General features: G+C 37.4%; 1 protein-coding gene across 2 annotated transcripts; it reads left to right on the top strand.

The window, feature by feature from the left end:
• Window positions 1-1,165: 1,165 nt before the first annotated feature.
• On the top strand, window positions 1,166-6,849 carry LOC107586460 (uncharacterized). Of its 2 annotated transcripts, none has more exons than XM_016273828.1 (6): window positions 1,166-1,377; window positions 1,497-1,574; window positions 5,900-6,128; window positions 6,212-6,366; window positions 6,447-6,551; window positions 6,631-6,849. In XM_016273828.1, exons 1-6 carry the CDS (start codon window positions 1,324-1,326, stop codon window positions 6,649-6,651), a joined length of 642 nt encoding a protein of 213 aa, XP_016129314.1. In that variant the 5' UTR covers window positions 1,166-1,323; the 3' UTR covers window positions 6,652-6,849. The 2 variants fall into 2 exon arrangements, with proteins under 2 accessions (XP_016129314.1, XP_016129313.1); XM_016273827.1 differs by having other exon boundaries at window positions 1,167-1,377; window positions 1,494-1,574.
• The last annotated feature ends 6,024 nt before the right edge of the window (window positions 6,850-12,873 follow it).

Here is a 12,873-nt window from a genome sequence, read left to right as displayed (position 1 = left end):
CTTCAAAAAAAAAAACTTAACAGGGTTTTTTTTTCATGGGCATCAAGATGTGGGGGCTGCGGTGCAAATTCCACTCATGTTTAGTACATGTTAACTCAAAGATTCGTAGAACAAATATAAACGCTGGACTCTGTAGTCGATTCTGTGTTAACGGCATGTTGTGTTGTGGCTGGGTTGTTATAGGTCTTTGTGACTCTCGATGTCTTAGGCCTAATTGAACGGAGGAATTATGGTATTCTTCTGTAGCCTGACGACGAGTAACTTTAACCGTTGTTCATGTGAACTCAAAGACAGCCTGATGCTTTGTTTATAGACTATTTGTGGGTGGCTGATTGTTGTTTCACCTATCAATTTGTGTCGATAAAGCATAATAGGGTAAATCCTGTACAGTGATTTATCCTATATAGTGCTTGCATAAAGCAAGTAGTACATACACAGCTGTTATGTATCTTTGTAAGTCCCCACGCGCAAGCAAAAAAACAAAACAAGTGGGCTCCCCCAAAGTCCACGGTATACTTCGAACACTGCTTTTACTGTTGTAGATAGCCCATAGTATAACAAAAATATTATATATCTCTTCATTGTGTTTGGGCCCCCCTGGACGAGCGAGCATAGCCACGTGCCTAGAATGCGTAAATCCGGCCCTGTTGGTAACCATAGTCACTGCAATTACTGTTAATAGAATAAACCGGAAAACAAAACCAAACAAAATGGCAGAAAGATTATGAAAACTCTTTGAAGTGATAAACTATATTTAAGTCGATTTTACATTTAAAACGTATATTATGGCACTTTCCTAGTCACAAATAATGACCACATGTATATATTTGTACTCTAAGATAGGCCTACTTAATATAATGGTATAGTGTGCACAAAACAACGGATTTTAGGTGAAAATTTGTATGAATATATTTTAGGAATATTTAGCTGTTTATGACTTCTTGATGTGCAATCATTTTGATGTCCTTTATTTGAAGTAAGTTACACTTTGATTAATTAATTTAAAAGGGAAATTTACCTTCTTAAATTATTATATAAAATATAGCCATTGTATTTTTGATTTTTATTATTTAATTTTTCATGTTAGTTTTTACCAAACTTTAAACATAAATTTGTTTTTAGGTAAAGTATTAGGTATTTCCCCCCCATACTTTATTTCAAAACAGCACGTAGTGCGCACTATGCAGTACACACGCGTAGTCGCGCACAAGCCACAGTGGGCTGGAAAAACTCACCTGGTTTAATTAGCACGTGCATGGCTGCTTGTAAATTGGCGGTGAATCGCGTTTCCACAGTCGGTGGATTAGTTCAGAGAGCATCGAGATGACTATCCAGTGCGGCTACGCCGTTGAGTCAGAGGAATTTGAGGGCCAAGAGGCAAGTTTATTTGATTACGTTTATCTCACCGAGACAAAACCGTGTGTATTTTGTTCATACGAGACGTTCAGGACGAAAATGAGCGTTTGTTAAGACAAAACTTTTGTTCTCGACAGAAGAAAGCTGTGGCGAAGAGAGGTGGAGTCGTTTCAGCCATCTTCTGTCGGATTTCACAGTTTTGGCCAGTCAGGTTTACTGTGAGTAACTCGCTAGTGAACTAAAGTGATTACAAGCTGCACCCCGGGTCTGAGTACCTCTTAGGGTTGGTTAGTAGTCTGTTAGCTCATTTTAAATGTCAAACTGTGAACAAACAACCTTGTGGCATTATCTTTTAATTAACTTATTTAATGTGTAACGTAAATGTTCAAACAATTTGTTTATCTCATTAAACTTTAAATAAAACTAGCATAAAGTGGTCTGCTGGCCTCAATGGACACCTTTCAAGTGTGCCAGTGGTGGAAAGAGTACTAAGAAATTGTATTTAAGTAAAAGTATTGCGACTTAAGGAATGATTTACTGGAGTACAAGTAAAAGTACTGAAAAATAATGACCCAAGTAAGAGTAAAAAATTAGTTTGCTGAAAAACTACTCAAGTTACAAAGTACTTAAGTATTATTTTTCCCATTTTTACCCAAAATGAGACAATGTGAGCATTATGGAGCAGGGTTAACCCTAATCCTAACACCCATGTACTGCAATGTCTGTTTCACAAGTAAGACCCAGGAAAACCCTTATGGACAAATGCATCAGATATCACTACAGCTGAATAACATGCAGATAGAGACGCTTTGACTGATGAAATGTGGAAGACAATAAACACACAAATGCAATGCTAATTGACATGGCTTGCATCACAGAATCGAATTTTATACTATTTTCTGTCTCACTGTGATAAGAAGCAACATGGAACCACAGATGCTACCTGTTTTAAACACGACTGATGTTATATAGTGATTTTGGAGCAAAACATGATATTAGTCTCATAAATTGTCATGTTTGATGCTATGTTAAGCAAACATACTACCGATCCCTGTTGCCAGGAACAACTGTTTTATTGTAACTAATTTTGAAAAGTACATTCACGTATAAGATTGTGGTTGTTTTTAAGAAGGGCAAGAGCAAAGAAGGGTAAGTGAAGGTTTAAAAGAAAACAAAGTGTGAATGGAAAGGTGCCAGTAAAAAATAATGTGGGGTAGGGGTGTGCCGGTACGAGTATTGGTACCGAACGGTTCACGGGCAGTTTCCAAATGGAAGGGATCATCCCTATCCCCTTGGAGTGGGGACTTTGGAGTGAGCAGGGCACGTGCGTGCCATTATGTAGTCATTTGGAATGCACTTGGCAAAGGGAGCTGGCATGTTCCCGTGACAACGCAGTACGGTGTCAGTCAGCAGATTTGCTGATGGACACCGGCATTAAAAAATATATATTTTATATTTTAAAAAGTTTTACATGTTTTTGTATATTATATAGCATATTTTATAAACTTTTTAAAATATAAAATGTATGTTTATTTGCAACAGTTATGCTAACAACAATAAAAAGACATTTATGACAGTAAAACAGCCACATCTGCTGACGGACACCGTGCTGCATTGTCACGGGAACATCCCAGCTGAAGATAATGAGGAAATTACATCGCTCCCTTTGCCAAGTGCATTCCAAACGACTACATAATGGCACGTACGTGCCCTGCTCACTCCAAAGTCCCCACTCCATTTGGAATTTGCCCCGTGAACCGTTCCGTACCAATACTCGTACCGGCACACCCCTAATGTGGGGTATGGGTAAGGTTGGACATCGTTTGAATTTTAATGATTCCATTCTAGTCAATTCCTAATTTCGATTCCAATAAGGAAATAAATAAATCTTAGATATCACCTTATTGCAAAATATTTCATAGTTGGCTGAATACTATGAATGAAAATCAACAGGCTAAAGAACGCTTACACAAGGATGTGTGTGCAGCAGAGAAAATAGCCTGAGTCTTCTTGACTTGAATGGTTAAAAATCACGTTGAAAGTGTAGTTTGTTATAATAACAAAGGTGGACTCCAGGCACATTTTCGGTAGGACAAAAAAAAAAAAGAGCATTTTATTATGTTAACCCATGCCTAGGCTTGGGAATCCAAAATTTATTCCAATTCTGGAATAGGATGCTTAAGATCAGGAATCGTCTAGCCTACTTGTTATAAAATTATTGATTCCTTTTTGTGCGCATTTTAATGACTTTAAACCATTCAAGCACAAGAAGACTTGTGCATTGTTTTCTGTACTGCACACATAGGGGCGTAGCCATCATTTCAGAAATGAGGGGGACAAATGTAAATTTTTATTTTATTTTTTTTTAAATTGTCTAATTGACAGCCAATTAAAAGACATAAGAAAAAAATAAAGCCTAAGAAATCAAATACACTGCTGGACGATAACAATCATTTGTGTTCTATAATATTTTTCTCTGTGTTTTCCTAATGACAATTTTAGGATTGGTTTATACAAACACAAGGCAGAATAGTTTCTATATTGTAATGTTGTCAATTAGCACTGCATTATTCATATACTATATTTATTACCTGGAAATGACATGAAATTACCTTTTTGTTTTTTAGCTACAGCCATAGCTGGATGCCTTTGTCCATATTAGGGATTTCCTGCATGTCATAAGTTATTATATATTACTTCTACTGGGCCGTTTTGGACTTTCTGCGCGAGAGCGCCCTCCGGCTTAGAGTGTGAATGAAACATTGCGCTGCATGTTCACATCGTTTCGTTTTGGATATGAATAAATCGTCTGGTCATACATGGACTATCTCGTTTCTTCGCCCATGTGCACACGCATCCAAAGCACGCACACGGATGAAAAAGTGAAAATGCATCTGATTGACAGGTAAATCCTGGTTGATCTATCTGTAAAAATGCATGCGCTCTTATTTCATTGTTATTGTTATTGTTAATGTTGAGGTTATTTTAGCCTCGTAAATTTAGTTTAACTACACGGTTAAAGAGGGCAATTTTTACCATTCAACTTAACTGTGTGCATGTATTTTAGACACTTACATTGTTCTTGCTCTGTCCATACAATAATTCTATCAACCGAGTTTTCTATTTACTTAGTGCTGTGTGCTCTGGTAATATCAACGGTATGACCCATTTCAGGAGCTGACAAAATTACGATTTAAAATCGGAACATAGGTCACATTCACTAAAATATTGAAACGCTATGCTGATTCAAAACGACAACGCCAGTGATTGACAGTCAAAGCAAAACATGGTTTGAACGGCCAGCCCCGGCAGCGGAACTGGAAGGTTAGAATTTTTTTTGTTTTTGTTTGTTTTTTACTAGAGTCAGACCTGTCTGTTATTGGCTGAAGCGCAGGGCTCCACCCCAGAAGTTTGAAAAGTGCCCGTCAAATGCCAGCTCGCTCGGTTTCTCCCTCTATTTTTTTTTTTTTTTTGTTCTTTGTAGTTTTGGTGAAAAATAAATGTAGCGAAGTTGAATACTTGTTTTATTTTACTCAAGTAAAAGTACCACAATTTAATTATACTCAAAGTAGAATTTTTTTTTAAATGTTCTCAAGTACTGTAACAAAAGTATTTGTAATTCGTTACTTTCCACCTCTAAAGTGTGCATACTGGGAAACCAGATAAACCATTAAGCACCAGACTGGAGAGAGACCGGCATAAACCAGCTAGTTCCAACAAACCAGATTCAGCTGGATTTACTTACTTTTGTTTACATACTGGTTTGTTTTTTACTGTTTATTTTATTTTTTATTTTTTTTACTTTTCTGTTATGATTTAAAAGCTGCAGAATGGTACAGGTTTTGTTAGTAGTCTGTGTTCTCATTTAAAATGTCAGATTATTAAACGACCAACTTTTTTTCTTAATTGATTCAATTATTAAGTATTCAGTTCTTTCTGTCTATCTTAATATTAATGCTATCTTTTCCCTTTGTGTTTCATTTCAAAATCTGCCTTATGCAACACAGAAGAACGCCGTGGCGCCACAAACCAGCGTTAAAAAATGTAAAATATTATAACTAATATCAGTTTGCAATCAGTGTTATTTAGTATCACTGAGATCCTATTATTGTTTTAATCAACACTTTAAATCCATTTTAATTGGTTTTGTTTTAATTTTTAATTTTAAAGTTTTTTTGTCTTTTTTTTGGTATTCTTTATGTAGTTTTTAATTTTTACTTCCATTTTAGTTATTTTATCAAGTTAAACTAAATTAAAATTTGAGATGGCAAATGAGTCCTTTTTTCCAGTTAACATTTACTTTTCAAGTAATTAAAAATGTTTGTTTTTAATTTTAGTTTACCCCTATTTTAATAACCCTGTTTGCAATATCAAGCAGCATAAAGGACTCTTTTTGTATAGATAAAATAACTGGAAGCAGATGGCAGAGAAAGCCTTGCACATTCAAGTTACAAATGGCCATGGCTGATCTTAATTTTAAATAAGGTGGATAGTGTAACTTGAATAGATATTTTCTGAATGATCTAGTATGCCTTTTCTTCAGATGCGGGCTCTCTGTGGCTTGTGGTGGCTATTTGGGTTCTCCACACCAGTAAAGTCCGTTTCTCCCACTCGGGAGGAAAAAAGTGGCTCCCCAAAAGAGAGGCAGTGCAGAACAGTCCGGAAGCGTCTCCACAGGGTCACGCGGCTGTTGTTGGCCATCCTGCCCCGGCGCATCCAGAGCGCACTGGGTTATCCGGTCTGCACCAGCATTGGCTGTGCTGTGTCCCCTGGTATGCTTATCCCTTTATTTCAGATAAAATCTGTTTTCCGATATGGAAAAAATGCAGCAGGTGTGTTTTTATTTCTGCTTTAGAGGTGCGTTGTTCCCCTACAAAGCCTTGTGGCAAAGGCAGCAAGAGAAAACAGGATGACCTGGATGAGGAAGAGGAGGTAGAGCAGCACTCCTGGGTGGAGGCGCTCAATCAGGAGCTGGCCGAGGAAGACCACGCAGCTGATCCGGACTTTGAGGTTTGCATTAACTTCCAAAATCCTGTTGGTATGCATCACTTGTTTGTGCCAAATATCGGGATGCTCCTTTTCTCCTGCAGCCCAGCGCGGTTGAGTCGGACAGTGAGGAATACCGGTCACACAATGACACTGAGAGTGACTTGGAAATAGAGAAGGGTGTCGTGGTGATCAAAGATTTGGAGACGGTACAGTTCTCACTCACCACCTTTTTGCTGTTTTTCATTCACCTGAGCTCTATATTCCAAGTCCTGTTTCTTTTTTCAGGTAGTTCCTCCTGAGGCCTAATGATGGCAGTGTGTACTTATGCTAGTATGCAAATCAAGAATGGTTGCAGAATGTGTTCGTTATGTTTGTTCTCTGGCTTTGTTTTTTTTTTCTGGCAGGCTCATTTAATGGCTTCCCAAATTGCTGCTTGTCTTCAGTTAATTTTGTGTCTATTGTGTGTTTTCAGTGTTAAATGGCCAAATAAAAGGATTTGTAGTACATCTAGTTTGATTGAAAGTGTCCTATGCAGTTTGGCCAATAGGTGGCAGATGCTCACTTAGATTTTGTTTGGATTGTTTTGATGGTTTTTTTGTCTTTTTTTTGGTATTCTTTATGTAGTTTTTAATTTTTACTTCCATTTTAGTTATTTTATCAAGTTAAACTAAATTAAAATTTGAGATGGCAAATGAGTCCTTTTTTCCAGTTAACATTTACTTTTCAAGTAATTAAAAATGTTTGTTTTTAATTTTAGTTTACCCCTATTTTAATAACCCTGTTTGCAATATCAAGCAGCATAAAGGACTCTTTTTGTATAGATAAAATAACTGGAAGCAGATGGCAGAGAAAGCCTTGCACATTCAAGTTACAAATGGCCATGGCTGATCTTAATTTTAAATAAGGTGGATAGTGTAACTTGAATAGATATTTTCTGAATGATCTAGTATGCCTTTTCTTCAGATGCGGGCTCTCTGTGGCTTGTGGTGGCTATTTGGGTTCTCCACACCAGTAAAGTCCGTTTCTCCCACTCGGGAGGAAAAAAGTGGCTCCCCAAAAGAGAGGCAGTGCAGAACAGTCCGGAAGCGTCTCCACAGGGTCACGCGGCTGTTGTTGGCCATCCTGCCCCGGCGCATCCAGAGCGCACTGGGTTATCCGGTCTGCACCAGCATTGGCTGTGCTGTGTCCCCTGGTATGCTTATCCCTTTATTTCAGATAAAATCTGTTTTCCGATATGGAAAAAATGCAGCAGGTGTGTTTTTATTTCTGCTTTAGAGGTGCGTTGTTCCCCTACAAAGCCTTGTGGCAAAGGCAGCAAGAGAAAACAGGATGACCTGGATGAGGAAGAGGAGGTAGAGCAGCACTCCTGGGTGGAGGCGCTCAATCAGGAGCTGGCCGAGGAAGACCACGCAGCTGATCCGGACTTTGAGGTTTGCATTAACTTCCAAAATCCTGTTGGTATGCATCACTTGTTTGTGCCAAATATCGGGATGCTCCTTTTCTCCTGCAGCCCAGCGCGGTTGAGTCGGACAGTGAGGAATACCGGTCACACAATGACACTGAGAGTGACTTGGAAATAGAGAAGGGTGTCGTGGTGATCAAAGATTTGGAGACGGTACAGTTCTCACTCACCACCTTTTTGCTGTTTTTCATTCACCTGAGCTCTATATTCCAAGTCCTGTTTCTTTTTTCAGGTAGTTCCTCCTGAGGCCTAATGATGGCAGTGTGTACTTATGCTAGTATGCAAATCAAGAATGGTTGCAGAATGTGTTCGTTATGTTTGTTCTCTGGCTTTGTTTTTTTTTTCTGGCAGGCTCATTTAATGGCTTCCCAAATTGCTGCTTGTCTTCAGTTAATTTTGTGTCTATTGTGTGTTTTCAGTGTTAAATGGCCAAATAAAAGGATTTGTAGTACATCTAGTTTGATTGAAAGTGTCCTATGCAGTTTGGCCAATAGGTGGCAGATGCTCACTTAGATTTTGTTTGGATTGTTTTGATGCACCATACATTATAAAAATATTTTTAATGGGTAAGTGTTGAATTATTTTTAATTGAATACTGAATTCTTGTAAAGTTATGATTTTGTGCTCTTTAATGTTTATATACATACACATGCAAAACATATTAAATGTCTATTTAATTAGCAAAACTTATGCACTATATATAGTGTGTGTTTATATAGCTTCCCAAATTGCTGCTTGTCTTCAGTTAATTTTGTGTCTATTGTGTGTTTTCAGTGTTAAATGGCCAAATAAAAGGATTTGTAGTACATCTAGTTTGATTGAAAGTGTCCTATGCAGTTTGGCCAATAGGTGGCAGATGCTCACTTAGATTTTGTATGGATTGTTTTGATGCACCATACATTATAAAAATATTTTTAATGGGTAAGTGTTGAATTGTTTTTAATTGAATACTGAATTCTTGTAAAGTTATGATTTTGTGCTCTTTAATGTTTATATACATACACATGCAAAACATATTAAATGTCTATTTAATTAGCAAAACTTATGCACTATATATAGTGTGTTTATATAGATATTTTACATAAGATATTTGCATATTTTCCATGCAAAAAATACAATGAACATTAACAATTTTTTGCACACATAATGTATGTGTATGTTAATATCTATTTTTGCGTAATTCTTTTTTGCATTTTATAATTTAATGTATGCATTTCAGACGCTTTTATCCAAAGTGCATTCGGGCTATACATTTTTTACCAGTATGTGTGTTCCCTAGGAATCGAACCCACAACCTTTTGCGCTGCTAATGCAATGCTCTACCACTGAGCCACAGAAACATTCCATACAAAAAACAATATATATGTATACGTATTTTACATCTGTTTTTGATATTTATAGTTTATATAATGCAAAAAACTATAATGTAAAAACTTAAAATATTAACATTTAAATGCACACCTAATGTCTACACAGAAATATTATACATCTGTGTTTTCATATTCATATAATGCAAAATGTTTATATTCCATGCATAACACAACATTATACATTTTGCATATAATTAATGTAATACATTTTTTGTTTTATAAAAAGACATTTAATAATAAAATATGAACAATTATATGCACGCACATCAATGCGTGTATATCTTTTTATAATGCAAAAATAATTTTATTATATATGTACACATAATTACAGAATAATGTATATTTAAATGTAATTAATTTACATTGTATGCATAGCCGCAATATGGGCTACTTGGAAAAAAAAAGTTTACTATTAATGTTTTTCTCTTTTACATTTAATTGGGTTTTTAAAAGCTAATTAATATTTTCAAAGATAGTTGGACAACACTTGTATTAAATGTGCAATATGCTGAGTGGATTTGCTCCAATCTATTTTGCAGTTTTGAAAATTGCCTCTGTCTTTCAATCATAAATTGAAACACTAGCAGTTCTGTGTAGTCATGAGAGATTTTCAAATCTATTTTAAACTTCATTGTTTACTCCACTTATTAACCTTTCGTCATTGGTGAGGTAGAAAACAACTTACAAGCACTTGATTGTGATGAGTACACGAGCGTTCGCTCCTCAAGGCACTACCACTTACACTGGCTCCAGCCTGAGCGCCGTTCATGCTCTTCATGAGAAGAAGAGGGGGTGGATTGTTGCTAAGGACTCTCTTAATGGCTGTTTGTGCCACAAGAAAGCATTTTCCGGTTGCATGTGAGGGAAAAAAAATGCCCTTGAGAAGAGTCTCAAGTTCACAAATGAAACCAGCACATTAAATTCAGTTGTGAGGCATTGCGGAAGTGCGCATATGTCTGTGTGAAGGAACGGAGCGAATCAGGCCGACCATCAAAACGGTTCTTGCTTGTTGACCTAACTGGGAGTTTTTCCCCCCCAATGTTTTTGACAACTATAAACAGGCGGAAAGGGAAAATCGTAGTGATTGTTCTTGGAAGCTTTGAGAAGAACAGGGATTCTGAGGGGGGTAAGAACGGGAAAAAGCCTTCAAAGTATCAGATCTATGGCCTGCTGGGAGTTCTTTGCTGCTGGGTATTTTTTGAAGAGAAGACGGTTGAGTCTTGGGAGAGCCATGTTTTTAGTGTGCCTGAAATAGCGCTTATGCACCAGGAGCTCCTTATCCCCTATTTCTCGATTTTTCCTTTAATGTAGATGTTGCTTTGAAAGGTTTGGCTGTGTGTGTTCGGAGCCGATATGTTTTTGTTTTTGTTACGTTGTGCCATGCCTTATTCTAGGTTCACAAGCTCCATTTCCTTAAGCTATGCTTAGATGCTGTCTTATTGACTGTAGATGCAATTTTATGGTGATATTGTGTGCCTTTCATGCCTTTCTTGTCCTCGGGGTAACCTCAGGCGAGGTGTCGAGGTACGTAGATGCCCTGCTGCGATTTGGCACACAAAACCACTTCCCTCAGCACATTCTGACATCGGCTCATTGTCACCTTCTTTGAATGACAACGAGTGTTGGCAAGAGCACATTGTCTGACCTGAATACTATTACGATAGATTATCTCATACTCCCTGTGCTTGTAACATGATTCCATTTGTTTAATGTAGAGCTGTCAGTGCATTTTTTATTGAATTAATTACATGGCATGCTGTTTAATTGTAGTATTTGTTGAGAAAAGCCCCCAAATGAAGACATTACATTATTGTGGAAGACAAAACATTGAATAGACATTACAAAAATATATTGTTAATTTTTTTTCATATAATTCCAGAGAAATTACCAGAAAAATCCAATTTGCATTTGTTTGTTAGTATGTCTGAGGCAGGTTTAGAGAATGTTCTTATAGGAGCCATTAATTAATTAATTAATTCATTCTCTCTTTCTGCTTGCAGAGGTGCATGCTGGGAGTGTGTATGCGTGAGAGTAGAGCGTGAAAGCGGGTGTAAAAACTTGGTGCTGTTTATCTTTCTTTTATTTTCCCCCTTTCTTTGGCGATATTATTTCAGACTAGAGTGGCGTTGCGTAAATTTGACCGCGCTTTTTTTGTTGTTGGCCGACATGGCTGACTCTGTACAAGATATGCCACACCTGACTCAGCGTAATGGGTGTAGGTGTGTGCCAGAACCCGGTGTAAGCGTGGAAGAGGCACTTGTCATAGTCGGAGAACAAATTGAATTCGACGATATTATATCAGCTTCACGAATGAATAAGGCGATTGTTGTGTTTCTGAAAATGGAGCAGTTAATTAATCGGTTAACTGAGAGTGGTTTATGGGTGAGAGAAACGTTTGTGCCCGTGAATGAAAATTATCTTGTGTTTTACTTACCGTGTATGAGCAATGCAGGGGTTTTCCTTGTTGACACATAGAGAAACATTCATTAACAGACAGTGTAAAGCTTCCTTTTCACTACCTCACACAAACCACAGACCAGAAGTCATTCATTTCCAGTGGAGAGTAATACAGGAGCTGCATGGAGTTCTGATCATATATTTATATGTGCACATTTCAGGTTCACATTTGAGCATTGGGTGCTTTTAAATATTTGAACTTATGCGGTTAGACCTTAGAGAGTTTTGAGATTTGAGAACAAAGTGAGAATTGCAATTTTTTGTGTGTTTAGAAATGTCATGCTTTAAACAATATTTTTGTAAAATTGTTAAAATAAATGATGTCTGAAACAATAATTTTAGAATTGTTAAATAATTATGTACATAGATTAGCGCTAGAAAACCTACTGTTTTTTTTTCAGACATATTGGAGCTCATTTTCACAAAAGAAACCCTGCCAAAACCCTGATGCAAAAGCATCCCAATCAAGATCAAGTATTCCATTATAGTGTTATTTCTGTCAGTAGCTAATTCTATTTACATTAACACTGTAAGCTACGTTTTGGAATATTATTGCAGTCTTTCTCTCTGTGATTGACAGATTCAGATGTACATTATTCAGCAGTAGTGAACCCCTCTCCTTCTAAAACAGCAATTCCCAAAACCCCTCAGCAGCCAGAGCCAATCAGAGAGCATTTATGCTGCCCACTCAACACACTGTGTGGCCATACAACACGGCAGAGAAAGAGAATGATGTAAAACAATACGATTTGTTGGAGTTTGGGCATGAGAAGGTAGTAAAGGAGAGAAAATATTTTACAGAGGGGGTAAGAGGAGAGACCAGCACACCGAATTCACTCCTGCCCTCATCTCCCCCTTTCACCCCCTCTCTCGTTCGTCATTCATGATTAATGTGCTGAGACTGAATGAATGTTTAATGAGGGGGGGTTGGTTTTGGCTGCTGTATCAGCCTATGACAATGTGGCGCTGGAGCCTTAGTGACAAGATCCATTGCTCTGTATATTACCATTTTAACTTGCCTGAGTGTGTGTGTTTTTGTGTGTAAGACTGAAAGATAATTTTGAACATTTGTTCATGCATCAATTCCTGCTGAGCATCTCTTAATGTGTCTTCGTTGTCTGTCTCAGTCACACACACTCTCTCTCTCTCTCTCTCTCTCTCTGAGATGTGCATGCTGGGAGTGTGTATGCGTGAGAGTAGAGCGTGAAAGCGGGTGTAAAAACTTGGTGCTGTTTATCT

Source organism: Sinocyclocheilus grahami, unplaced genomic scaffold (genome assembly GCF_001515645.1).
Source record: "Sinocyclocheilus grahami isolate Dianchi unplaced genomic scaffold, SAMN03320097.WGS_v1.1 scaffold81.1, whole genome shotgun sequence".
Lineage (NCBI taxonomy): Eukaryota > Metazoa > Chordata > Actinopteri > Cypriniformes > Cyprinidae > Sinocyclocheilus > Sinocyclocheilus grahami.
Note: the sequence above shows the minus strand (reverse complement) of the source record. Positions and strands in the feature narration are given on the sequence as shown.

Excerpts from the sequence above, each read along its gene's own strand:
- LOC107586460 (XM_016273827.1), top strand. The coding sequence starts at position 1,324 with ATGACTATCCAGTGCGGCTACGCCGTTGAGTCAGAGGAATTTGAGGGC. Across the intron at positions 1,378-1,493 it reads AGGAATTTGAGGGCCAAGAG|AAGAAAGCTGTGGCGAAGAG; the intron begins GCAAGTTTATTT and ends TGTTCTCGACAG. Across the intron at positions 6,552-6,630 it reads TGATCAAAGATTTGGAGACG|GTAGTTCCTCCTGAGGCCTA; the intron begins GTACAGTTCTCA and ends TTCTTTTTTCAG.